Genomic DNA, 27465 nt, shown 5'->3' with positions numbered 1-27465 from the left:
AATTAACAAGTAAAATTGTATACCAGGTTGGTATAGTTATATACCATATTGGTATCACATGGTAGTTTGAACATTTTTTTTGGTTGTTTTAGCTGCATTCTTAAGTGAATTCTATTCTAAAATTATTTATATGAACATGATTTGCAGTACTGGAATTATTTTATGCCGATAGACATAGATTATGTGTATTATGTAATAGTTTTTATAGTTATAGAAAATTGTTGGAATGACCCCATACAACTATATACCTGTTAGTATACAGAATGAGCAAGTTGCTTTGCGAATATTTAGCTAGCAATGCGAGCATGTAATTTTCTCATACTTATATTGCATGTTTTAATGTTTTGGTACAATAGTATAGTCTCAGATAATTGTTGCAATATTCTAGAGCAATCATATACTCTGTTGGTATACATGTATACCATATTAGTATCATATGGTACTACAAGTCTTTTTTGCTACTTATACTTTTATTGTATTTTTTAATATTTTATTATCATTTATATTCTAACTAGTATATATAGAGATTTGGTGGTCGTAGATTATGCTTTCTTGCTCCATAACTAGTTGTGTTACTGCTAATGGTAGAGTGTGTAGTGATATTTGTAGGGAAGAAGATCAAGGTTTGCATGGCAATCACGTGTTGATTCTTAAAATCTGATTATGTAATTTTTGGTGCTTAGTAGCAATCAGTGTGATATTCAGTGAATTAGATGAAGTGACAACTCATATTATTTCAGTTTAATAATTGAACTAAGAAAATAAAAAAAAAGACAAAAGGTATATTATACTAGTTATATTAAAAAAAAGGTTAATAAATATTTTCTATATCAGTTAATTATTGTATTAAAAATAAGAAATAATAAAAATAGTGAAAACAGTAAAATGAAATTAGATTATGAAGAAAAAGAAATTAAAAAAAAGAAATTAATGAAATTAGGAAAAGGAAAAAGAAAGAAATAAGAAGAAAACGAGAAAAAAGAAAAGGAGAAAGAAAAAAAAGAAAAAGAGAAGAAGGCATATAAAAAGAATGGGAATAAAGAAAAAAATTTTCCCACAAAAACTACTATGGGTAGGAAATGTAATTAGTTTATGGGTAGAAAAACAAATGGATAGACAAGGGTAAATAGTTTTGTTTTTGTGGGTAACTGTGTCAAAACCCCTATTTTTAAAGTAGGATTAGGACTTTTAAGTCAATGGAAGTACACCACTATCACTACCTTTTTTTTATGACAATGTAACAAGGTTGAACATCAAAAATTTAACAAAACCTTTTTAACTGTATCGAATTAAAAATGTGGGTTTGTCCCCAACATGTTGTCAACCTATGAACAATGTCGGATGGAGGATTTCCGCTAAGGAAGTTCAAAAAAAAAAAAGTTAAAAAGTTAGAAGAGATTTGTGGTCAGTGGGAACTGAATTATTGACCTCGTATAGATTTTGAATCCCTTTGGCCACTGAGCTATGCTTTTGGGTTGTGTCAAGGGGATTCAAAACATAATATATAGAGGTAAAAAATAAATTTTACCTTATATACACGGCGTAATTGTTCGGTGAAGGAGGTTTGGGTGAACTCCCTTCCGCCCTCCTAAATCTGCCCCTGCCTATGAACTCACGGTAAAAGCTTATTCACACTCCATATTTATATAAGTTCAATAAATACAAGATATTTTCTTTCATACACGCGTTCATATATAACTGGCGTATTCTTAGAGGCAGAGGCGTAGCTATATATAGCGACGGTAGTCAATTAAACTCCCTGCATCGAAAAATTATACTACTATATATGAAAAATTATTATATATATATATATATATATATATATATATATATATTAAAATTACTTTCTATATATGTATATTACATCTTGAATACCCTTAACAAAATTACTGTCTTCGGAGCCTTGGAGCAACGGTAAAGTTGTCTCCCCGTGACCTATAAGTCACGAGCTCAAACTGTGGAAGTGATGGGTATAATTTATTCATATATTTTTATATGTTAAATATTAAAGATTTTAAATAAAACGTGAATAAATACATCATGTTCTCCCATATTTTCTAACATACTTCGCAGGAGAAAGAGCATATGAAAATTGAAGAAAAGAAGCAAAAAAGTGGAAATTGAGTAGCCAGCTGGGAATGAAGAAACAAATATATCACCATAGTCGCGATGATGGCAAATGGGAATCATGAAACAAATACATAGTTGCAACTAGAGAACTATAGTTGAAACTATAGTCTTTCAACTCAATTGGCAAAATCAAAGTTGCACCTACTATTTCCATAGTTGCAACACGGAGAACCTTAGGCAAAACAAAAAACTCTATAAATAGAGTGTGATTTTTGGATAGAAGACATTGAGTCTTCCTGGGAGAAACTACTTGTGACGACCCAAAGGGTCATCACCTGTTTCCTCATTCATTCTGTGCTTCCGAGGCCTTGAAAACCTCATTTTTACTTGCCTCGATTTACGTGCGCAGTCCGGGCGCGTAGCCGGAAAGCTTTTATGTTGAAATATGTGAATTCTGTGAAAAATTTGAAGAATTTTGATATTAATATGTTTAAGGTTGACTTCGGTCAACATTTTTGGTAAACGGACCCGGACTCGAGATTGGATTATCCCGGAAGGTCCGTAGAAAAATATGGGACTCGGGCATGTGCCCGGAGTCGAATTCCGAGGTCTAGAGCCCGAGAAATGAATTTTTCTATGAAATTATTTTTCTGAAATTATTAAGGAAAATGGAAATGAAAATTGATTAAAAGACTGTGGTATCGGGCTCGTATTTTGGTTCCGACGCCCGGTACAAGTCTTAAATATGTGTTAAGCGCTTTCTGTAAAGTTTGGTCGAAATCGGACGTCGTTTGACGTGTTTCGGACCTAAATATCTAAAGTTTGAAGTTTATGAAGTTTGAAAGGAAAATGATGATTTTGAGGCTTGATCCAATGATTTTGAGGTTATTTTGGCGATTTGATCGCTCGAGTAAGTTCGTAAGATGTTATTGAGTTAGGGTGTGTGATTGGTTAGGAGCCCCGAGGGCACGGGAGTGTTTTCGGAGGTGTTCGGGGTGGTTTTGGACTTAGGATGATATCAGATTTTTTGCAATTTTTACACATGGATTTCCTTCTTCGCGATCGCGCTCTTCCCCATGCGATCGCATAGCACTGAGTCGTCTTCCTTCGCGATCGCGTCTTGAACCACGCGATCGCGTAAGCCAAGTCCTTGGACCCCCAGTAGTTCTTCTACGCGATCNTACTATTACATAATACACATGCATAAAGAGAAAAATAAAAAAATAGCGTACCATATATTAATATTAATATATTTCAAGATATTGTACTATAATACTATTATATAAAACAAATGCATAAAGAAAAAATCAAAATGACTACATAATACATATGCATAAATTAAAATTAGAAAAATTCAAAATATTGTACTAACTATTTGAGAAGACAATAAAAGAGAAAATAGGTTGGGGCAATTAATGGGATTTCACGTGATCCGGGATTAGAAAGGAAAGGATTTTTAAAAATAAGTAGTTGGGTAAATACTTTAGATTGCATAGGTACACATTGTAAGAGAAATTAGAATGGGTAGTAACGGGTAATTAAAATTGCCTGAGAAGGCATTTAGAGTAGATTTCCCCTAAATATAGACATTCATCATAAATATAATTCTATTTATAACAAAATGTTATTTATCAGAACTTTTTTCACACATAAAACTCGAATAATGTAAGTAGTTTTCTGAAAAGTGAACAGAAAATCAAGCAGCCAATCCCACATCTGATGTCGTGGATTAGTCACTAGCCACTGGTTTTAGAAAGTGCTCTCTTTTCTAGCCTTGTTTAAATTAAAAATTAAATCTAATCTAATATTTTTAAGAGCAATTTATGTTATATACCTATTCTATCCAAAAATATTACCCGGTTTTATCTATTCTAGAAATAATTACAGTACATACCTATGCAATTAAAAATAATAACCCGACCATCTATCTTCCTATTTTTGTTTTTTCTGCAGCTAACTTTTCTCCTCCCTTTTTCTTTCATCCCCTATCCTTTTTTCCTCTCTCTTTCTTCTCTTTTTGACGTTGCCAATATCCATATATTTTCTAAGTAGATGTATGATCTATCCACCTTTCCTTTCATGTCTTTATCATCCATCCCAGGGGAAAAAAAGGCTAACAAAAAAATCTATCAAAAAAGAATAAAAATTTCTAAGGTTTTAGTTTGCCACAAAATTGTAAGGTTGTATAGGTAGTCATCATTTGTAACGACCCAACTGATTGTTTTATGTATTTGCGCCTTCTTTCCCCTTTTGATGCTTTACACATGTGTGTAATTTTGGCTTTATAATTTGCGAGGTTTATTTTCNGCCCGGTGTCTAATTTTGGTATTTTTGGAATAATGCTAGAAAATTCATATCTAGGCTATGAGAAGTTGCCATTGAGTCCTTATTGATATTGTTGAATTAATTATGCCTAGATATCACTGTATTGAAGGTGGAATCACGAGGTAAAGCGATAGTTGAGGATTAAGTGGATTTCAAGGCTTTGAGGTAAGTGTTTGGTTTAACCCTAGCTTGAGGGAATAGGAGTTGAGTCTTGTTGCTAATTGCTATGTGATCGAGTACGATGTATAGGCATGGTGACGAGTATCTATACGTTGGTGTCTAGCATGACCGTGAGTCCTTATAATGTGATTATCATGATTTGGTTGTGAACTCCGTGTTTATTGGAGGATTTCTATATGTTGTGAATAACATGTGAACGGTAATAGGATCGTTTGATTCCTGGAGCATTGGCTCGAATTGTGATACGAATATTGAAAGTATACGAAATGACTTGATTCTTTGGAGCGTTGGCTCAAAATAGTAAAGTGAATTATAAGATAAGGAAAGTAAGAAAGAGAAAGCGTTGTTGATTATTCCCTTGTCGGGACGTTTGGTTGAACTTGTTGGATTCTTTCCCTTGCCGGGATGGTTGTCAAATATTTTCTTATTTTATGCCCCTTAATTGTCACTGTTGTTTGGGAAGTCAGACCGTTAAATATATTGAGGATCGGGTTGCGCGCCGCAACAATGATGTTGAGGATCGGGTTGCGCGCCGCAACAATAATATATGAGGATCGGGTTGCGCGCCGCAACAATGATATATGATAAGTGATATGGGTCGGGTTGCACGCCGCAACAATGGTAATTATGGAGCGGGTTGCACGCCGCAACAATTATTGAGGCTATGTGGTTACATTTGAGTATTGATTCTTTGTGCAGTGTGAACCTAAGTTGCTTTAGTGGTTACTCTGGATTATTGTTATTATTGTAACTCCCCATAGCATGTTTCCCCTCCCATGTTGGTAATTGCTTTGTATTCGATTTCCGCTGTATATCTATAACTGCACAGGTTTATGTGGTGTCCAGTCTAGCCTCGTCACTACTTCGCCGGGGTTAGGCTAGACACTTACCAGCACATGGGGTCGGTTGTGCTGATGCTACACTTCTGTGCATTTTTGCACAGGTCCAGGTTTTGAGGAGCAGCAGCAACAGTAGTACGGGAGCAGGCTTTCATATCACGAGACTGAGGTAGCCTTGCAGGCGTCCGCAGGCCCGGCGTCTCTTCTTTATGTTTTCCTTTTGACTGTTTCCTCATTGTTTTCGAGACAGACATCTATTATATTTCTTTCAGACCTTTGTATTTAGTTTATTCTTAGTGGTTCGTGAGTAATGTGACACTAAATCTTGGGTAGAGACTATTGTTGACTATTCCGCGTTTTGATTCAGACTTATAAATTAGACTTCCGCTATTGTTATTATTAAATTCCACATTTCTTTTAGATGCTAAAGATTGTTAACAGATTTATTTATTAATGAAAGGTAAATAAGTTGGCTTGCCTAGCTACCACGAGTAGGCGCCATCACGATCCCGATGGTGGGAAATCCGGGTCGTGACACTACTCTTTGGTCTCTCTCTTTTCTTTAGCACTAGCTTTAGGGTACGCGCGATGCGCGTGAATCCTGTTTCAATGAGTACAATTTTTCTTAAAAATAATATCAAATTATAAAATAAAAGTGTAAGTTCCTAAAGATGATCATGAATATCGATGTGTATAACTAACTCAATAATTAAATAAACTATCCTAAAAGTCCTCAACACCAATAATTCAACTTTAAATTTGTTCCAAGTTTATAATTTCAGAATTTCAGTTTCGCGGGTAAGAACCTTTGAAAATCTAAATAATCTTGAGTATACAACTTACAACATATAAGCAGGTAACTAATAATCTACGAACTTTAAATAAACACAAAATCAAAGTGCAATAATAAACAAAAAAAAGATATTAAAAAAATAAATAAATAAAGTAAGCTAGTAAGATATTCTACAATTAAAAGCTAGCTAATAAACCCACTCATATTTAACTAAATGTATCATGGATTAAAAATCAAAGAATCTCATAAATTATCTTGTTCATTTTGTGCCCTTAATTGATTTCTGCTCAACATTTCTCATAATTATAAAGTGCATTTAAAACTTTTAAAAATTAAAAGTATAATATTGAATAATATTATTAGTACAATAGCCTTATATATTTTTAAAAAAGTGAATTATCTACGCTATTGTCTAAGAACTCGTACCTCTTCTTTCTTAAATATTTTTATTTTTCTTTTCTTTTATTTTTTTATCATTTATATATAGTTTACGTATAAGACTTATACAAAGTTCGAAATGAAAAGAAAAAAAATAAATTTTAACTTTCTTCATGGTTCAAATAAAAAACAAATTAATTAGTAAATTTTAATTAATTTTAAGCTCTAAAATTTTAAAAGTAATTCTTAAATAACTATTAAATGAAGTGTTTCTTATAATATTTAACATAAATTGAGGGACTTCAGAGTATATATATTTGTGTGATTAAGATCAAGTCTGAAATGAAAGGAAAAAGCATTAGTTTTAAATTTTAGTTCATTGTAGGTAAATATTATTTCCTAAATAGTATTCTGTTGGGTCTAAGAAACTCACGTTTTCTTGTTAATTAATATGTTATGATGGCCAAAGGATAAAAATTAGGACTCTTACTTAGTTTAATAAGTAACTAATTTAATAACCAAAATATTAGGTGATTTAAATACCCTAAATATTAGGAAAATAACTTAAATTACAATTATGTCCAATGTGAAATTTATTTTTAGAGGGTAAAAAAGGCGAACGGCATTTCGCTAAGGGCCTTCGTGCTTTTAATATAGTATAGATAGATTTTCTACTAGTTGTCTTTCTTTTAGAGGAATAATATTTCTTCATAAGTTCTTTGTTCCTAAATTAGTTTTTCTTACTTCGTAATGTAGTAACTTCTTTTGTTGGAATAGTTGATGAAGCTTGATATATATATTTATAATACTATCTCAGTTTAATACATCATTGGCTTGAAACTTTCTTTTTATACTTTGTACCATGTTGTAATAATAGTTTTTAATTAATTATTATTATCACTTCTATTTTATCTCTAAGCTATTCTTATATTGATTTTGTAATTCTCACGAAGCAAAATTGATATATAATAACCAATGAATAAAATAGTAAAGTCAGAGTAATATTTAGTAAACTATTATTCCAAGTTCGTAATCTTGCTTGTCTCAGTTTTAATTCTCACGGAGGAATTGTCGTAGGTAAGATTATTGATTTTTTTAGTAAAAATATTCTCACGAAGTTTTTACAACCTCTTAGCACAATTCAAGCAAGAAAAATATTTCAGTCTAATCGTCACTAGCTTTAACTCAATCAATCACATAACCTCACGGAGTGCTATTAATTGACTACTTCTTAGTGAGGTAAACATAATTGTATTAGCAATAAGCAATTATTCCTCAGAGAAATACATGTAAAAATTGAGATTTTATTGTAATATATTATCGAGTGAATTCAATGATTCCCAACTCTTTTAAATTATAAATCTTCCGAAAGTTCTTGGTTTTTGTTTAAGTAATTAACAAGCTTTAAACCTCACTCACTTTTCTTCAAATTGATTCTCTCAAATAGTAGTTGAAATATTAAAAGTCTGTAGCATAGATGTTCCTCTCTGTGGGACGATATCATAAACTATACTAGAATTTGACAAAGCACGAGCAGGAAAATCCTATACACATTGGCCTCGTCAGGAAGCAGCCATTAATGTGTTGGACTGTCTATATCAGACTCCTCAGAATGCAGCCCTTGTCCGAATCTTGTGTGAATACGAAATACCTTGTGCATCAGATTGCTTTTTTCACATAGGACTTTAATTATTTTTCCTCTTTTTTCAGGCTCAAGTTTTAAGGACTATCCTTTATTGCACTTACGTATAGTCCCATATTTGGTTTTGATAATTGATGTGAGAGAGGTTTGGCTAGAGATGCATTAAATTGTAAATGTCCAATTCAAAATCAACTAGTGGCCAATATTTTTAGCATGATCATCCCCATCACCATGCATTTAATAGCTAAATCGTTTCCTTGGTCTAACGCGATTTATAATAAGTTATTATTATGTACAAACTTTCAAAAATGTTAACTTGTATATTTTACTAGTTTCTACGTTCGTGCGTTGCACGAGATTTTTAAGTCAATTATTTATGAAAGAGTTTCAAATTAAATTTTAAAAAATAATCATAAGGAGAATGGTTTGATTGATATTGTCCAACTCAAAGTTTTAATATTTGGTCATTTAATAAAAGAATAATATAGGAGATTGTTGGTATAACTGTGTAGGAGATGTGGATCAGAGGCGGATGTAGTGAACAACTAACGGGTTCAACTGAACCCATAACTTTCGATGCGGAGTAACAATTTATATGTAAAAATTTATTAAAATTGCAAAAGTAGCGGATATGAACCCATAACTTAAAAAATATAATGGGTTCAATGCTAAAAACCTTAAAAGTTGAACCCATAAGATTTAAATCCCGGATGCGCCTCTAATGTGGATGATGGCAGGAGGTAACGTACATTGAGAAATTCTATCATTAATTGGTATTAGATTCCTAAATATTAGGCAAATTAATTAGATATTATTATTTTATTCAATATGGAACTATCTTTTTAACAAAATATAAGAGTATAAAAGTTGATTAATATTTTAAGAATATTTTTGTCGTTCAACATTTAGCATGAAACATTTGTGCTTTTATAATAATATAGATAGATAGATATATAGATTAATATAGATAGATACAGACTATATTAAAAGCACGAAGGCCTTTAATGAAATATAATATCGTTTATCTTTTTTAAAAATATGCATCGAATAAAATTATCATTTAATTTATTCTTTTAATATTTAAAGTTTTATAATCAACTAAAATTTTGATTACTAATCTTTTCTAGTTTTCTTATTGAATTAGGTAGGAAGTATATAATATAAATATATATTAGTTTGGGATTATGTATGGAAAATAAAAATATCATGTATAGAAAACGGAAGTCAAATCTCTTCAAAAATCAATTAATATTTTGCATATAATAGAATAAATTAGCCATTTAAGTTATTTTTTAATATTTATAATTTTATAATCAACTAAAATTTTGATTACTAATCTTTTCTTATTGAATTAGGTAGAAAATTTATAATATAAATATATATTAATTTGGGATTCTGCATGGAAAATAAAGATACCATGAATAAAAAATGGAAGTTAAATCTCTTCAAATATTAATTAATATTTTGCATATAATAGAACATTCAAATCCACCAATATTTGTGCACTTAGTGTTGTAATAAATCATCGCCGCTGAAGAGATCCTGATTTGCGATGGATTCTATTACAAGTACCTATCCTAGTGTGTAGTATTTCTAGTTTTGTCCTTTTCATACGATTTTCTATAAACACTAATGTAAATAATTAAGGGTATAAATGTCAATCAATATTTTAGGGATATTTTTGTTGTTCGACATTTAGCATAGAACATTCGTGCTTTTATAATAATATAGATAGATAGATATAGACTCCCATGTTTCTAAATGGATTTGGACAATATAATACGTTTTTAAGTTAAATTACTAATAGAAATTTTTTAAGAAGTATATCCTAAAAGTAATAGGATTACATGGCTAAAAATATGTCCATATCCCCAAAGTAATTATACTAATAGAAAATTTAACATGTTCCTAAACGTATTAGGTGTATATTCTAACATGTAGTATTATATATTTATGCCAAAAAATTATACTAATAGGTTTCTTAAAGGTTATCATGTAGGATTTTTAACGTGTAGTATTATGTCCTAAAAGGCTAAAACTAATAGGATTACAAGGCTAATGTCTAGAATTCTGATTATGTCCTTTTATTGTGAGTTATTATGGTTAATATTAAAATGTTATTTTTGTACTCCAACATTTCATTCATGCTCTTATAATAATATTGATATAGATAGACATAGACATATGTAGATATAGATAAGAGTAAAAGTGATTTGGGTGAATAACTTGTCCTCCATTTGTATTTAATAACCTTAAAATTTGGATAAAATTAGGTTCTCGACTTCTCGTTTATCATTCTATCACAAGATCCGATTATTGAATAGTGATCTTCAAATTCCAATTAGTTTCTCTTCTATGATTTTACTTTATGTGCGAAATATTTACATTTGCATAGAGATTAAACAAAAGGTAGAACGTCCATATAAGTGATTCTGCCGCTTAGTTGCTATAATTCCTTTTATAAGTTGTCTTGGTATCGTGTAGGATTCTAACGTGTAGTATTATGTCATAAAACTAATAGGATTATAATGTTAATATCTAGAATTCCGGTTATAGCCTTTTATTATGAGTTATTATGCTTAATATTATAAGGTTATTTTTGTAAACCGACTTTATATTCATGCTTTTATAATAATATAGATTATTTCATTTCTAACAACATTTGACTAAAAGATTTTTAAAAAACAACTAAAGTAACTCATTATAAACTAACGATGCAAATAATACTACTGGTAACATACATGATACAATAACAACATGTCACTGATCATTTCATTTATTAATTTCTCCGTATCATTTTATGTGAAGGTGGATTAATCGGACATAAAATCTTAAGTTTAATGAATACTTTTGACCTATAAGTTATATATATATATATATATATATATATATATATCTTTTTGTTGAAAAGGATAAGTACGAAACTTAAGAAATACTTTGTCCCTTTTTACGCTTTTAACTTTTTTTAAGACCGTCACAAAAAGAATATCATGTTTTTATTTAAAAATAGATTAATTTTAAAATATTTATTTTATCCTTAATGGATACGGAAATAAATATTTATAGTTTGATTTAGAGCATAACTTTTTTTTTAAAAATTTAAATTTATATCGAGTCAAATACCGTCTGTAAGCATATAAATTTGGTTGGATTTTAAATTACAAATTATTCGAACCATATTAAATTCAAGATACTAGTCCAAACAAATATTGTGGTCAGTAAATTGGGTTAATTATTTAAATCCAAAATATAAGTGTTGGGCTAGTACATTTAATTGGACTATAAATTAAATGATAAGCTCACTTCATTAGCCCAAGGTCCAAATGGCTATTAGTCCATCTTAAAGCCCAGACTCATGCCACGTGTCAAGTGATGTGGCAATCCAAGTCAAAAGAACGAGACAACAAAATCATGCCACATGTCAAGTGACGTGGTAATCCAAGACAAATAAATGAGCCAATGAAATCGTGCCATGTGTCAAGTGATGTGGCAATCCAAGCCAAATAAATGAGCCAATTAAATCATGCCAAGTGTCTGGATGGTATTGGTCGGTTCAAACGGACCAATCAAATCGCTGAGCCATATCACTCCCTACAACTATAAATAGAGGTCTTCGTAAAGCCAGAAGACACCAGAAGTGATAACAAGAAGCAAGCAGAGAGCTCGTGGATCAAACACCGCAGATTTCTCTACAAGCTACAAGTTCAAGCACTCAAGCACTCAAGCTACAAGTTCAAGATCAAGAACGAAGCCAAATCAAATACCAAGGCGTTCAAGATCAAATTACTTGTTCGTGATCAAACCCAAGTTCAAGTTCAAGAAGGAGATTCAAGATCAAGCTTTACAAGCCCTTGAATCAAATCAAAGTCAAGCTCATTAAGATACTTTACATTCTTGAAGAATCAGAGGAATATCATAGAGATTGTAACACTTTCATTTATTAAAATCAAATACTAGATTTGTTAATTTTCCAGTCTTGATTATCTATTTTTCTCGACGCAAAAATTTGTTGTTAAACCGTCACTTAGATTAGGACAAAAAAAGTATATATTATAATGACAGCAGCCGAAAAAACACTTTTCGGCAACTTGTATGTACAGAAAACTATATAAATAATTTGATTACAAAAAATAACGCAGCCAGAGATATTTATGAGGCGGTCGCAGTAACAAGTCTCTCCAGTTTTGAAAATACGCGGGTACGCGCCAACGTGGTCCGTTTACACCCTCACAAAAACCCAAACATAAACACACACACACACACAGTAATCATCTCTCTCTCTCTCACACTCGCCGGTTTCTTCATTCGTAAGATAGACATATATGCATTCAGATTTTTAGCAAAATTGCGTCGAACTTTAGCTTTAAGAGTGATGGGAGGAGGAGGAGAGCGTTTAATCGGAGCTTTAGTTCCGACGGTTAAATCGGAGCCGGAGAATGCCGGTGAAACTTCAGCACCGGCGGCGGTGACGGTGGAGGTTCAGGAGCAAATTCCGGCGTTGGAGAAGGAAGACGAAGTGGATAAGGATATGTTATGTCCGATATGTATGCAAATTATAAAGGATGCTTTTCTGACGGCGTGTGGACATAGCTTTTGTTACATGTGCATTGTTACTCATCTTCACAATAAAAGTGATTGTCCTTGTTGTTCGCATTACTTGACTACTAATCACCTTTACCCTAATTTTCTACTCAATAAGGTAAAGTTTTCAAGGTTCTTCCATAAATTTGGATGTTTCATGTGAATTTCGCTTATACATGATGTAATGTATACCGGATTTGAATTTTATGGGTTCAGATTGTAGGACAATGACCTCTGCTAATAAATGGGGATATAGAAACTTACCCGCACCTGGCCACATATCTTCACCTTCACTCTTAGTACTAAACTATAGTTAATTACTATACAATTTCACCTTAATTTATAATTTAATCATGATAAATTAGTATAGTTTGGTGTAAACAACGGTGCAGGTCTAGGCTGAAATTGGGTATTGTTGAACCCATAGCTTACACCATGGATCGGCACCCGGTAATAATCACATTTATTTGAAATGTATATGAACGAAGAGAGTAAAAGAAATGAACGAAGACAGAAAATGTGTTGTATGTTACTTCTGTTAAGATCAGCATGTTGTGTAGCTTTTTAGGCATTACTGGGTAATAGTACTTAGAATAATTATCATGTTCTGATACTACTACAACAACAAAACAACAACAACTTAGTAAAATGCCACAAGTGGGGTCTGGGGAGGGTAGAGTGTACGCACAACTTACCCCTACTCCGAAGGACTAGAGAGGTTGTTTCCGGAAGACCCTTAGAGGAATCTGGTTTCATCCTGCTCACCTGCTGTTTTGTATAAACTGGGAAAAGCCGAACAAAAATTGGTCTTTGTGAGCAAGTCCAATAGGAATTTAAAAAAAAGGTCCATAATGAATTATCATGCTGGCCTTTGAATGTCATGGCAAGGTATTGATGTTTAATTTTGCTCAAAATTCTCAAGTCAGCTGATGATTACGGGTATTAATGATTTACCAAAGCTATTTTATATGCTTCCTCAATGACAAATATTGGTTGGAATACACTGCATTTCTGTGGCTGGGTGAAAGTTCCCTTCACTAGGATGAACAACGCTCTATATGGACTTGTTGAATGTATGTTATGGTATTTGTTTATTATATCAAACTTTACTTTGATTAATTGGTAGATATAAATCATAAATGTACCTGACGTTACTCTGGTTTGATCTGTATCTCCCCTTCGAGTTTTTGTTGTACGTTTTTACAAATTCTGTCAGACTATCACAACTCTACAATGGGCTAAATTTTGGAGTGAAAACTTGATTGACAAACCTCTTATTCTAGTTTTATTCCGTTTGTTTGCATTCTTCTCTTTGCTTGTCGGCTTTTGTTTCATGGTCATTACTTCACCTTTTTAATAGTGTATTGGATGTTGATAACATTTTGCGAAGGTTATTTACCAGTCAAACCAAGTTGTGTTGAAGTTCTTTCCATTATGTAGTTATTGATGAAGAGATCTGCTCGCCAAATGGCCAAAAGTGCAACACCTATGGAACAACTTCGCCAAGCAATACAGCAGGTCAGATATGCATGGAAAGTTAAACAAGCTTTGTCCATTAAACTTAGTTTTGGTGGAGAGCGTTCCTGACTTTGTATGTCAGTTGCTCTTTTTGTCAGGTTCTTTGATTATCTTCTTGCAACTGCCATCTTAGCCTCAGATGATTTAACCTTTTAACTCTCTCTGCCACTGTTTCGGGATTATTTCCATATATCTGTTCAGGATTCTCATCTGATTCTTAGGCAGGGATGCGATGTGTCCATCAAAGAGCTGGAGAGTCTATTATCACTACTTATGGAAAAGAAAAGAAAAATGGAACAAGAAGAAGCTGAAACAAATCTTCAGATTCTGCTTGAGTTTCTCCAGTGTTTAAGGAAGCAAAAAGTTGAAGAGCTTAATGAGGTTTTGTCTTGAACTTCTGCTGACTTGCACATTTCACTTTTAGTTGGAGTTTATCTGTTATCACCTTGAAAACTTATTGTACTTTATTCTATTACTTCACATCCCTCCTGCAGGTAGGGATTTGCTTTTCTTGTACAATATCTTTGCATTCTAACTGAAGAAAGAATATTTTAATTGAATATTATAGGGGGAAAAGCAACATATCGAGTTGGTAGATACCTGGAGCATGCCTTTTCCGTCAGGCTTAATGCGACATAGTTTTGCAATATAAGTCATAAATTTCAGGAAAAGCTCTAACTATCCTCTGTCTCCTGTAACTTGCTGACAAAGGAGGGGTGCATAATTGGTTATGATTTGAAAAGATTAAGCCCATGTGGCCATGTCTAAGAGTTCCCCTTTTGTACATAGTGTCTGCATTTCTTTCGTTCTTACCCATTTTAAGGGGATTATATTTGGAGTGCTCTTACAAATCGGTCTTCTTTGTTAAATTTCTTCTCTTAAAACTGTAGTGTCCTTACAAACTGGCAGTTCCATATATATGTGGTATAGAATAGACAACCTTAATCTCATCTCTCTCTGCTGATTAATTAAGACTCAAGCAGATTATTGATCATATCCTGCACATTTCCTAGATCCAAAATGATCTCAAGTACATTAAAGAAGACATAAATGCTGTGGAGAAGCGTAGAATAGAGTTATATAGGGCAAGGAGCAGATATTCAGCGAAAATGAGAATGCTAGTAGATGATTCTTCGGCAATGACAGTCAGGCCTTCATTGGGAGATAAGGAAGGTGGTGCAATTGTTTCTAGTTCTGTCGGTTCACAAGAACAAGTTCGTGCTGGTACTACACAGACCAGGAACACTGATACAAGAGCTCCTGGAATATCTCAACTTGTTCAATGGAAGGATGACCACGGTGGATCAGATTCACAGCATCCTAATCAACCTGGACAGGCAATAGCAAGGAAAAAACGCGTTCACGCACAGGTCAATTCTGTAATTTATCATTGTGCTTGTTGATGTTGTTCATTGTTTATATGTTCTCTTTTAACATGTTCAATCATCAGCAGTTCAATGAGCTTCAAACCTGTTACCTGCAAAAGAGGCGCTATTGGGCAAGACAGTCAGAGAAAGAGGAAGAAAGGGTAGCAAATGTCATGAATAGAGAAGGTTATTCTGCGGGACTTGAAGATTTTCGATCTGTTCTGTCTACCTTTACGCGATACAGGTCCATCAGTTTTCATCTAATGATTTTTTTATTGACTTGAAATTATCCTATATATTTGGGCTTATGGCTTTTTTTTCTACTGTGCTTGTTGATGTAGTCGTTTGAGGGTTGTTGCTGAACTTAGACATTCTGACCTTTTCCACTCAGCCAATATCGTTTCAAGGTACAAAGTTCATTGCATTTAGATTAATGCAATTATATAACTTCTTTTTGAAATTAGAACTAGGGATATTCGGTTATTGGAAAATATGGTACTGTGATTTGCTTTTTTCTGGATACATTATAGCAATCCCCTTCTTTAAGTATAAACCGTTGATTGCCAAGAGGTTTTATTTGCTCTTCTAAACCCTGTACAACTCTCTTTTGCAAGAACTCTTGCCTCACAAAATTTCCTCTTTTGACAGTATTGAATTTGACCGAGATGATGAATTGTTTGCTACTGCTGGGGTGTCACGAAGAATTAAGGTCTTTGAGTTTGCATCGGTAAGTTCATGCTTCATGAGATCTTCTTAAAATTCTGCAAATCCTCCTACCAGAAAAGCTTCTGCTACTAGTTTAATGATATGTCTATTAATTAGACTTGACTTCTATCCCCCTTTTTCTTCTCCAGATAGGATTTTGAGATTTTCATGTGCTATTGATGTAATGAAATGTTTTGGGAGAAAATCAGTGTTCAGCTTAGTTGAACTGAGATTATCACTTTTCTTAGTAAAAGAATTTCAATAATTTGGCTAGATTTGAGTTTTTCATAAGTTCTGCTTTCTTGAAAAGATAGAAGGTAATTCTTGTATGTTCTCTTTATCAGGTGGTGAACGAACCAGCAGATGCGCAATGTCCTATTGTTGAAATGTCTACACGATCCAAATTAAGTTGTTTGAGCTGGAACAAGTGCACTAAAAACCAGTTAGCAAGCAGTGACTATGAGGGCATAGTGACGGTTTGGGATGTTACAACTCGTCAGGTAGTATCATCTTCCAGATGTTTATTTTGTTCTTATATCTAGGTCCTGAAAAGCACCTTTATCTGGATATCTACTTATATCTGATGAGATAATATTACACTTTCTATTCCAGAGTGTGATGGAGTATGAGGAGCATGAAAAACGAGCATGGAGTGTTGACTTTTGCCATACTGAACCTTCTCTGCTTGTGTCCGGTAGTGATGATTGCAAGGTAACATAGAACTTCAAGCTATGAGTTTTTTCTCTAATTGAGATGTTTCTAATCTGGTGTTTGGATGACAAATCATGTTGTGTCTGAAAGTTGACAATTTTGACCAACGCAGATGAAATTGGGATTTATATATATTGGATTTCTTTTCCCACTCTTAAGTCAGTGTGTCCATTTATGTTAGGAGTGACTGTCATAGTTTAGTTTATTCAATTTCTCTTGTGCAGTATAGGGATAAGATACAGATGATTCATCATATTTTCAGTGTGACATATTCTGATTAAGGTCTGGTTCAGAAGCTGGACATGAAGTTGAGAGCTTAAGTTCCTCAGAGTGGTCGACAATAGTTACTTCCAATTATGGCTTATTTTCCTTGTATATGTGTTCCTGTATTAAAGAATATATATTAGGTTTTGTATTGAAGTAGAGACAATCCTCAAATGTGAGCAATGTTGGGTGCTGTGGTTTGCGCCTTGTGTGGTCCAACAATGGAGTTAAAGTGTGCTAAACCAAAAGAACAAAAGTTGTTTTGGCGAGTTATATACTTGTAAAGATTTGGAATAAGCTTAAATTTATTTCTCAACAGGTCAAAGTTTGGTGCACGAAGCAGGAAGCCAGCGTTCTTACAATTGACATGAAAGCTAACATTTGCTCAGTGAAGTATAATCCTGGATCCAGTGTTCATGTAGCTGTAAGTTCTCATTTCCTTTTTACTTGTCCCCCAAAAGCGGTTTTGGGGTTCCCCTTGCATAAATTCTATGCTAAAGCATGATCCAATATCTTGCAGGTGGGTTCTGCAGATCATCACATTCACTATTATGACTTGAGAAATGTTAGCCAGCCACTGCATATTTTGAGTGGGCACCGTAAAGCTGTTTCTTATGTAAAGTTTTTATCCAACAATGAGCTAGCTTCTGCATCAACTGATAGTACATTGCGTTTGTGGGATGTCAAGGAGAATGTTCCAGTAAGTAATCATCCTCTGGTCATTTCTCGATTTGAAATCTTAGAGAAATTAATCACGTATTGCTCTCATTAATATCGCCTATCTTATTCCTGATAGCTAATTAATCTGGTAAAACCAATTCAATATGGACCATAAGCATGCTAAAAGAAGATAGAAAAAAGAAAAGGTGAGGGAGGGATAGGAGAGGTAGGTTATAGTTTCTGATTTGTTTTAAAGAAGGTCCTTTTGCTGGTTTTCACTGCTATGATGTACGTAATGAAGTTGGATTGATGTTCTCTTCAATAGACTTGTCAAATTTGTGACGGGCATGTTCCTTGTTCTACTTTTAATTGCAGCTGCGTACTTTTAAAGGACATGCAAATGAGAAGAACTTTGTGGGTCTTTCAGTAAACAGTGAATACCTTGCATGTGGCAGTGAGACAAATGAAGTGTTTGTATATCACAAGGTATATTTCTGAAAGTATTTGACCACGAGTCTCATTATCCAGATACATGAGCGATTTAGCATCATTTTCCAGTGCTTAATCTAGTTTGTAATACATGTACAGGAAATTTCTAAGCCAGCAGCTTGGCACAACTTTGGTTCTGATGATCATAATGATCCAGATGGGGACATGGGATCATATTTCATCAGTGCTGTTTGTTGGAAACGTGACAGCCCAACACTTCTAACGGCAAACAGTCAAGGGACAATAAAAGTACTTGTCCTTGCTGCTTGATATTACATTTGAATGATCGATTAACATTTGACTGATGAAGAGGCTTGCTATAAAAAGAAAGGAGGTACGAGTTCTCTACAGCAATTCTCTGGTGTACATGAATAACCAGAGCATTAGGCTAACTTTGGTTTTTGATTTTGGTGGTTTCTTATAGCCAAGTCTAACCAGAGCATTAGGCTAACTTTGGTTTTTGATTTTGGTGGTTCCTTATAGCCAAGTCTGTTAGCTTTTAACGGGTGATTATACAGTAGTCGCATAATTCTTATAGATAATATGTATCTCTTCTTTTCCGGGGTTCGAGTTTAAAAGAATGTCCTAGATTCAGGAGTTGTGTTTATAGTATCTGGAAATCAAGACAGCAGAGTGAAAATTGTAGTGAAAACCTGACAATGGTAGATTACTAGATTTGCTTAATTTGAATTGCTACTTGTTTGTGCAAAAACTATTTTGCCATCTGATCTAGTGATTTAGTACATCGAGCCTTTGGTCCCTTCCTATCTTATTACACTACCAATAAGAAAATAAGAAATGGACCTTGAGCCTAACTTTATGCCAAGAAATGGGACTTGAACCGAACTCTCAAATCTAAAAGTTAGCTCAAAGATGTACTCAACATGAAGTAATTCCAGAATTGAGATGGGTATGGCTCAACTTCCAATATAAGGAGATAAATTTCACGTCTGATAATTGATATGTGACATCATAACATATACCGCCGGTCTTTTTCAACTTGTTCTCTTGTATCTTTCTTCCCTTGACTATTAATGGAACTTCACCCTGAGGTTAATTTGAACCATAGCCAAAAATTGAGAGAGAAATTTTTGTTGACCGAAGAATTTGGACACATGAAATCAATTCATTTTGCACTTGCCTCCGTTTATGGCAAGAGCAAACGGATTGACAGCTTGTGTATAGAATTGAAATTTGACCTAACACCCGACATGGCTAATGAATCATACATGACTCAACTATCACTCAATATATTATGGTAAAGATTTCAAGAAAACCTATAACTGAATGCCAATGGTTTCCAAGTTGGTGTAATAAAATTGGTTGAGTGTACTAACTTATAAAGTCCCTTTCGAAGCTTTTGTTTCCTTGCCCATCTTAAAGTAGTAGTGCCCAATATTTTTCTCATTTATCTCTAACCACAAAAATACAGTAACTTTAACCGTCCAAAAAGGACTTTACAATATGGACACCTTATCTCAGCATACCAAATTCCCACTTGGCTTCTCTTACTCACCACCTTCCAACTTAGATTTTTTTTTCCTATCCGATGTACGGTACCCGTATAGGGGCCGACCGAATTTGAATTTACGTCGGGAAGTCCCACACTGAGGGATAAAGTGCTCTTTAACACAGGCGACTCCATACCCAGGGCTCGAACCCGAGACCTCTGGTTAAAGACGAAGGAAACTTAGATTTAATGTTACTCTATTTTAATCCATAAACAATTAAACAACTAATTTAATCAGATTAGTCCAAGATTAGTCACTTCTAGAATGTTAGGTAGGAATTACCTTATATATCAAACGACTAACTTGCAATTATGTTGATTTGAATTTGAAGCCATAAATCTTAAGTTAATGAGGATGCCTTATTTGATGATTTATGGTCATAGGCTAAATCAAATTATTTCCATAATCATCTACTTAAGTTATAAGTTTGCTTCAAACAAAACATGAGAAGGCCTTATATTTTCATAATGGAAATGCTTAGAAATGCGGTCTTGGCGTAACTTGTAAAATTACTGTCATGTGACCAGGAGGTCACGGGTTCGAGCCGTGAAAACCTCTTGCAGACATGAAGGGTAAGACTGTGTACAATAGACCCTTGTAATCTGATCCTTCCTCGGACCCCACACATAACATGAGTTTAGTGCATCGGGCTATTTACGAGAAGGAAAACAACAACAAACACCAAACGACTGTTATACTTTTTCATTGTTACACATCAATTCTTTTGATAATATGATATAATAAAATAAAGTATTAATCAAAATAAATATTGTATTAAAAATAATAATTTAATATATGGAAAAGGGTCATATATATCCCTCTACTAGCTAAAATAAGCTAGATCTGTCCTCCATTATACTATTTGATCAAAATTGTCCCTACCGTTCAAGTCTCTTGTTCAAAATACCCCTCTACCGTCAAATTCCAGTTTTAAATTATAAAAAGTCACGTGTCAGAGTCCTATTGGCTAAACTAAACCCACTCCTCCTTTTTTTTTTGACCCAGTCGACCCGCCCAAATCTCACACCTGTCATCTTCCCAACCTGACCCTTTCTTCTTTCCAACAACTCATTCCTCTAAATACTACAGGGCAAATTCCTCAAAAAATGAAGATTGAAACTTTAACATTCAGATAATTAGCTCATTAAACTCAGTGCTCCCATTCAACTATGAAAGTAAACACTAAATCTAAAAATTTTACACCAACTAACACAGAAAGAAAACTGATTTAGAAAAGAAAAAGAAAAGAAATACATGTATAACTATTGAAAAAATCAAAGGAACTATAGTAAGGGTTGATAGAGAATCAATTATCCCTGCAAACGTGTGGTCTGCAAACGTGTGGTCTGCTTCATCAAGACAAGAATCTTCATGCACTCATGTCCATTTTTCTTGTTGTGACCCACTTTGTATAGTTCCAGGAGTGTCAATCATCAATTGTGTTGAAACAGATCAGCACTTTGAAATTGGCACATAGTTGGTTGCATCTGCTTGGATAGCTAATTCTGTTATACAAGTGAATTTCCCGATTCTTATCAGCACTTCCATATTCTGCAGCATTTTCCACCATTTAAACCAAATCTTCTGAAGTTTTATTTGTTTGAATTGATGAAAAATCTTCTTAATATTCTCTTTGAAATGTAACAACAATAAAAGAGATCCTTCTTCATCTCAACATTAAAACAAATCCTGCTTCCTCCAAATACTATGGGGCTAAATGGAGAAATGAGTTGCTGGAGAAAGAAGGAAAATGTGAGGTTGGAGAGAGTGCACTTTTTTAGGATTTTTTTCCGGGTGATCGGATTATTTGGGCGGGTTGATTGGGTCAAAGAAAAAGGAGGAGTGGATTTAGTTTAGCCAATAGGACTCTAACACGTGACTTTTTATAATTTAAAAATTGGCATTTGACGGCAGAGGGGTATTTTGAACAAAAGACTAGAACGGTAGGGACAATTTTGATCAAATAGTATAACGAATGATAGATCTAACTTATTTTAGCTAGTAGAGGGACATATATGACCCTTTTTCGTTTAATATAATGAGTACAAACAATTAATATATGGTGTTAAACTTGAGATGAAGTGAATCAAGGACAAAGTTACAATATAGCTTATAAGTTCGACCGAAACTTGTTTGTCTAAAGAAATTCGTTGAATAATATTTAAATTATTAATTTAAAAATTTAGTAAATTAAAAAGGAGTAAAATCTCGAAGTTTTAAACTTTAAATCTTGACTCCGCTAAATAAAATACTATTATTTTGCATAAGCCTCTTGAAAGAAATAAAATGTAAGAATCTATATTCCTTAAGATTCCAAGGAATCAAACCAAATCCAAATCCAATAACACTATTAAAATTCACTCACTTTATAAATACGATAAAATTCACATTCAAACTCTCTTTGATACTTTTTTCAATTTCCTAATCAAATACGTAATCTCTGTCTTTAACTTGGCGCCACCACAGAGCAATGCGATTGGAAAACGGCGACGATCGATCCACGTGTCACCGTATTGAAAACTCCGACGGCGGCGCCGACGGTTTGACGGAGAATTTTTCTCCGGCAATCGACGCCGGTGAAGGACTACTCGTTCCGCCTCTCAATTTCTCTATGGTTGATTACGGTGTTTTTCGGTCTGGTTTCCCTGATATTGCTAACTTCTCCTTTTTGCAAACCCTAGGCCTTCGCTCTATCATGTTAGTTCGTTCGTTCGTTCATTCGTTCATTCATTCATGTGTTTGTTACTTAAAGTTTCGTTTTTTTTAAATTTATTTTAACGATGTTAGTGTTGTTGATTTTTCTTTTTGTTTGAATATTTTGTGTGTAGATATTTGTGTCCGGAGCCATATCCTGAAGCGAATGTAGAGTTTTTAAATGCGAATGGAATTCGGCTTTTCCAATTTGCCATTGAAGGATCCAAGGTATGATATAGAATGTTGCGATCATGCTATCTCGATTTGACCAAAAAAGAGAGGAAAGAACTGAAAGTTTAAAAAAAGAAGACATTTTTAACGTTCTGTACTGTGGAAATCGTGAGAGTTGTTAAAGTTAAAAGCCGTGTGATCATTATCTGATATATCAATGCATGAAGCTGTTGTAATTCATTATTGCATAGATCAAATAAATTTTGGAATATCATGCTAAGTTGGTGTGTCAAATATACATCCGGTACCTATGCTGGTCGGAGCTAATAGGTACTCGGTGGAATAGTCAAGGTGAGTTCAAGCTAGCCTGAACACCACCGCCATTAAAAAAAAATACATACATAGTGCATAGTTAGCTTATCTGCAGTCCTCAGCCAAACTATCCCAACCTATACAAGTTGTAAGCATGACTTGTTTGAAGTTTGTACTTAAAAAAATCGATTCACTCTTTCTCTTTATGTGTCGGCTGTTGGTGGAAACACATTGGTCTTGCTCTCTAAGTAGGTAAGTGACTTGTTTTGGAGCTATAACAGAATGTAGAAGTGGGGGTTAGTTGACTGGTTATCAAGAAGAAGCCTATTTATTGACATTGGGTGCTTAATCAATCTGTTTGTTCTCATCCTTAATTGTTCCATGTTTGAAGTTATTCTGATTTAATCATTATTTTCTGACTAAACTGGCATTAGGATGCATTTTTCTTTAAGGAACAAAGTCAAAAGGTTCTGTGGTATTAGTTTGTAGGAGATGAGGTTATAAACTTTTGTGGTCTGGGATATTAGTCATTAGCAGTCCGTTGGAGTAGTCACTGAAGTGACCCTTGGTTTTTGTTTTAGTTGTCGTGTAAATGAGCTAGATATTTGGCCTTTGTGGCTCAGACTTTAAAGAACTAGTATAAGTCACGCAAAAGTCTTTAACTTGTACTTGAGGCTGCATGGCCCAAAATCTGTTCTTGTTTTAAACTGCAGGTTTTTCATGTTTTATATTCATCAAATAGGAGTTGAGATAGTTCTGTATGGATAGGAGTAAAGAACACAAAAGTTTGTGATGTGTCTGTTTTCAGATAGTTCGAGACCTATAATATGTTTAAAGTCTTTCACCACAGAAGCTTGTCACCTGCAGCTTCATGTTGTATTTTTTGTTCTATGTTTCTCTCAAGGATCTAGTTAATTAGAATTCCTCTCTCCTCTTAAATTGCACTCCGCTTTTAAAACAAAATGCGAGTCTAGCTACAGCTCCTACTACCGCTTCCTTCTCAACCACCACACAACATTACTCGTCGCAGTTCATACTTCATAAGGGCCGGCTGCAACTAGTGCTACTTGATCCTTCTTAGCACTTATTTTGTTTTCCTTCTATTTGTTTTTACTAGTTTTAGCTTTCCTCTGTTCTTGATGCTGTCCATCGGAAACAACCTCTCTATATCCTAAGGTAGGGGTAAGGTCTGCGTACACATTACCCTCCCCAGACCCCACTTGTGGGATTTTACTGGGTATGTTGTTGTTGTTGTTCTGTTTTTGATGCATGAACCGAGCCATAATGCATAATTCTATCTAGGGAATTACAAAGTCAATTGAATTATACTATGATTGGCTTTAGATCTTCAGTTTGTGAAATATTGCCCTGGTTTCAGTAGTGTTACAATACAGGTAATGCTGCAACCAAAATAATTCATAACTCAAAGAGAGGAGGTAGGGAGTTTCTTGGGGATTCCCAAAGTCTCAAGAAAAATTGTCCAATTTGCACATTCTAAGTGAGATTAGGTGTTTATTGTAGTAGTTGATCCTGTTGGAGCTTTGCACTTCCTTGGAGAAAATCTTCAACTGTTGCGTAGGAGATAAAAGAATTCATTCACTAGCAATAGCCAATATGTAATTGCATTCTTTTTTAATTCACCAGTAGCATGTCATATTAGCTTTAGGACTCTCCAAAATTTGCTTAGCCAACTAATTGGATTGCTAACAGGAAGATAACTAGATGATTGACTGAGGAGAAAAAGGACGACTCTGTAGGTTTCTCAAGTTTATTGCTGTTAGTTTGTCATATCCATAATGTTATTTGATATATATCCCCTAATCAAGTCCATAGGTTTTGACTGTTTTTTTAATTACCTTCTGACCTTAAGCAGGCTTAGAGGAAGTCGAATCATTGCCTATCAAACTTGAAATCTTTCGTATTTGTCGTACCCTCTTCTATGCTTTTGGTTTTTAATTATTATATGCTAGCTATGAGTTATCTCTGCTGTCTGAATGCTGGACAAAGCTACTCTACACTTTTTGGTCTATCTCTGTCTCCTCCACTGAGGCTTTGACTAGTTAAGAAAAACCGTCCTTGTCTATTCTTGTCCTGTAACAACTTTACCACAACGTATCTGGATATTTGAAGCTCTTGGTTAAGTGAAAAGATATATTTTTATTATGGAGATGGTTTGAAATTTTGATGAAGGATTGCTATTGTTGCTGTCTATACCGGAAGGTACACTTTCTAAAAACATTAGTAGCAGCATTTATGAACATTGTGCTATGTCTTGTTTGCAGACATTTTAGAATTTGCATATGGTATGCAAGCCGTGTATGTGAATGTTCTTATTGTTATTCCTTTGTAGTTATTGATACGAAGCAAAAAATTTCATGTGGATAAGTACTTGACTATTTCTCATGCAGGAGCCACCATTGGTCAACATCCCAGAGGAAACAATAAGAGAAGCTTTGAGGGTTGTCCTTGGTAAGTTTGAAAGGTTGGATTTTATTTTCTCTCTTCTTTTAGTTTTCTGTCCACTACTTTTGCTAAATGATTTGTGTATTACAATTTTACTTGGTTTTTTTTAATAGATGAAAAGAATCGCCCTCTGTTAATTCACTGCAAAAGAGGAAAGGTATTCTTTCATTTCTCTTCATTTAAAATTTCTGGCTTTCATATATAAAAAATAATCACACAACATTCCCCTGACCTCCATTTCTGTCATCGTGTGGTATATTATGCCAGCACCGAACTGGTTGTCTTGTGGGGTGCCTCAGAAAATTACAGAAGTGGTGCCTTACTTCAATTTTTGATGAGTATCAAAGGTATGCTGCTGAGAAAGCTAGAGTATCAGATCTGAGATTCATGGAGTTGTTTGACATTTCTGGCTTCAAGCAGCCACCGACGTTCTGTTCACATATCAAGAATTAAATGGATAAATTGTACAGTAGGAGAGGCAATTTTGGCTTTGCGTTTATAACTGAATCAATATTTTTGAGTCCACTGCCAAGAGTATTGGATTCCTTCATATGAACTTTGTTTATGGTTTTCGCTAGTATCCAATTCTTCTTATCATTTGGATGTAGTCTCTCTTTGTAGAAAGTAGATGGCATCTATTAGATGTTGCTATGGCCTATGATAAAGGGCCTCCTCCTTTCCTATCTTTTTGTGTTCATTTGTTCATTTGATATGGATTGAGAGTTGTAAAGGGGAAGGTTGTTTTTCTTAACTTGGAAGCCTGCTGAAAGGCGAAATTTGTTACAAATTTGGGTTCCTTCATAAGGTCATTTGAAGCTGTGTTGCTCGGATCCTCCAAAAACTCGTCTTGATCCTCCCAAATTGATAGTGAAAATAACGGGAGAAATTCAAAAATAGCAAGATTTGCAAGTGGTCGTTCAAAAATAGTCCTGTTTCAAAAGTAATCGAAATTTAGCCACTTTGCATGTAAAGATAAATCTGAGCAAAACCATTGTTCAAAACCCAGAAAATACGCCAGTATATTATGCTGGAGTTCCAGCATACTTATCCTGGAACTATAATTATACTGGAGTTCCAGGATAAGTATGTTGGAACTCCAGCATAATATGATGGAGTTCCAACATAAGTACACTAGAACTCCAGCATAATATACTGGAGTTCCAGTAAAGTTTACCGGTCCAGTATAATATGCTGGAAGTTCATACACAAGTGCTCGAATCTCCAGTATATTATGCTGGAATTTTTCGTGTGTTGGAGTTCCAGCATAATATGCTGGAAGTTCATACATAGGTGCACCGAACTCCAGTATATTATGTTGGACCGGTCTCTGTTGCAGCAATATAGTGGCTATTTTTTATTGACTTGGTAAATGCTGGCTATTTTTGAATGACCAGTCCGAAAACTGGCTAGATCGTGCTATTTTTACGAAACCAACGCACCTGGAATCAATTATAGTAGTACACCTTTGTGTACTGATTTGCAGCGGTACCCACTTTTTATGCCACCTTTTAACCTATACCCTGTTTTTAAAAATTATTGATTTCGTAACCAACAAAAAGAAAATCCGTGTTAATATGACCATTATACCCTTTCAAAAACATATAAAAGTGCGTCTCTCCTCTGTATTCACAGATTCAAATTACAGATCTCCTCCGTATCTCCTCCATCAGTCAGTTCCTCCTGAGAACATGTCTCGTATTCAAATTCCATATTCAAATTCAAATTCAAATACATTGTAAGTATTCAAATTCATCTCCATAATTCAAAATAGTTTTTGAATTTTATGTTTTCT

The 27465-nt window shown here is 34.0% G+C and overlaps 2 protein-coding genes across 4 annotated transcripts; both read left to right on the top strand.

The window, feature by feature from the left end:
- The first annotated feature begins 12398 nt into the window (after positions 1 to 12398).
- Positions 12399 to 19582, top strand: LOC109216358 (E3 ubiquitin-protein ligase COP1-like). 3 transcript variants are annotated; one of them, XM_019380505.1, is made up of 13 exons: positions 12399 to 12926; positions 14249 to 14326; positions 14552 to 14707; positions 15340 to 15696; positions 15780 to 15937; positions 16035 to 16100; positions 16342 to 16420; positions 16743 to 16898; positions 17011 to 17109; positions 17693 to 17797; positions 17894 to 18073; positions 18409 to 18519; positions 18622 to 19582. In XM_019380505.1, the coding sequence occupies exons 1-13, from the start codon at positions 12600 to 12602 to the stop codon at positions 18790 to 18792; spliced, it is 2043 nt and encodes a 680-aa protein (XP_019236050.1). In that variant the 5' UTR covers positions 12399 to 12599; the 3' UTR covers positions 18793 to 19582. The 3 variants fall into 3 exon arrangements, with proteins under 3 accessions (XP_019236050.1, XP_019236049.1, XP_019236052.1); XM_019380504.1 differs by having other exon boundaries at positions 14528 to 14707; XM_019380507.1 differs by lacking the exon at positions 12399 to 12926 and having other exon boundaries at positions 14247 to 14326; positions 14548 to 14707.
- Positions 19583 to 22337: 2755 nt separating this feature from the next.
- Positions 22338 to 26460, top strand: LOC109216359 (probable tyrosine-protein phosphatase At1g05000). Its single transcript, XM_019380508.1, has 5 exons — positions 22338 to 22730; positions 22862 to 22955; positions 25619 to 25679; positions 25787 to 25830; positions 25941 to 26460. The coding sequence occupies exons 1-5, from the start codon at positions 22504 to 22506 to the stop codon at positions 26124 to 26126; spliced, it is 612 nt and encodes a 203-aa protein (XP_019236053.1). The 5' UTR covers positions 22338 to 22503; the 3' UTR covers positions 26127 to 26460.
- Positions 26461 to 27465: the final 1005 nt, after the last annotated feature.

The sequence above is a fragment of the Nicotiana attenuata genome, unplaced genomic scaffold (assembly GCF_001879085.1).
Source record: "Nicotiana attenuata strain UT unplaced genomic scaffold, NIATTr2, whole genome shotgun sequence".
NCBI lineage: Eukaryota > Viridiplantae > Streptophyta > Magnoliopsida > Solanales > Solanaceae > Nicotiana > Nicotiana attenuata.
This window is presented reverse-complemented; position numbering and strand designations above follow the sequence as displayed.

Excerpts from the sequence above, each read along its gene's own strand:
- LOC109216358 (XM_019380504.1), top strand. The coding sequence starts at position 12,600 with ATGGGAGGAGGAGGAGAGCGTTTAATCGGAGCTTTAGTTCCGACGGTT. Across the intron at positions 14,327-14,527 it reads TTCGCCAAGCAATACAGCAG|GATTCTCATCTGATTCTTAG; the intron begins GTCAGATATGCA and ends ATATCTGTTCAG. Across the intron at positions 15,938-16,034 it reads TCTACCTTTACGCGATACAG|TCGTTTGAGGGTTGTTGCTG; the intron begins GTCCATCAGTTT and ends TTGTTGATGTAG.
- LOC109216359 (XM_019380508.1), top strand. The coding sequence starts at position 22,504 with ATGCGATTGGAAAACGGCGACGATCGATCCACGTGTCACCGTATTGAA. Across the intron at positions 22,731-22,861 it reads CTAGGCCTTCGCTCTATCAT|ATATTTGTGTCCGGAGCCAT; the intron begins GTTAGTTCGTTC and ends TTTTGTGTGTAG. Across the intron at positions 25,680-25,786 it reads AGCTTTGAGGGTTGTCCTTG|ATGAAAAGAATCGCCCTCTG; the intron begins GTAAGTTTGAAA and ends TTTTTTTAATAG.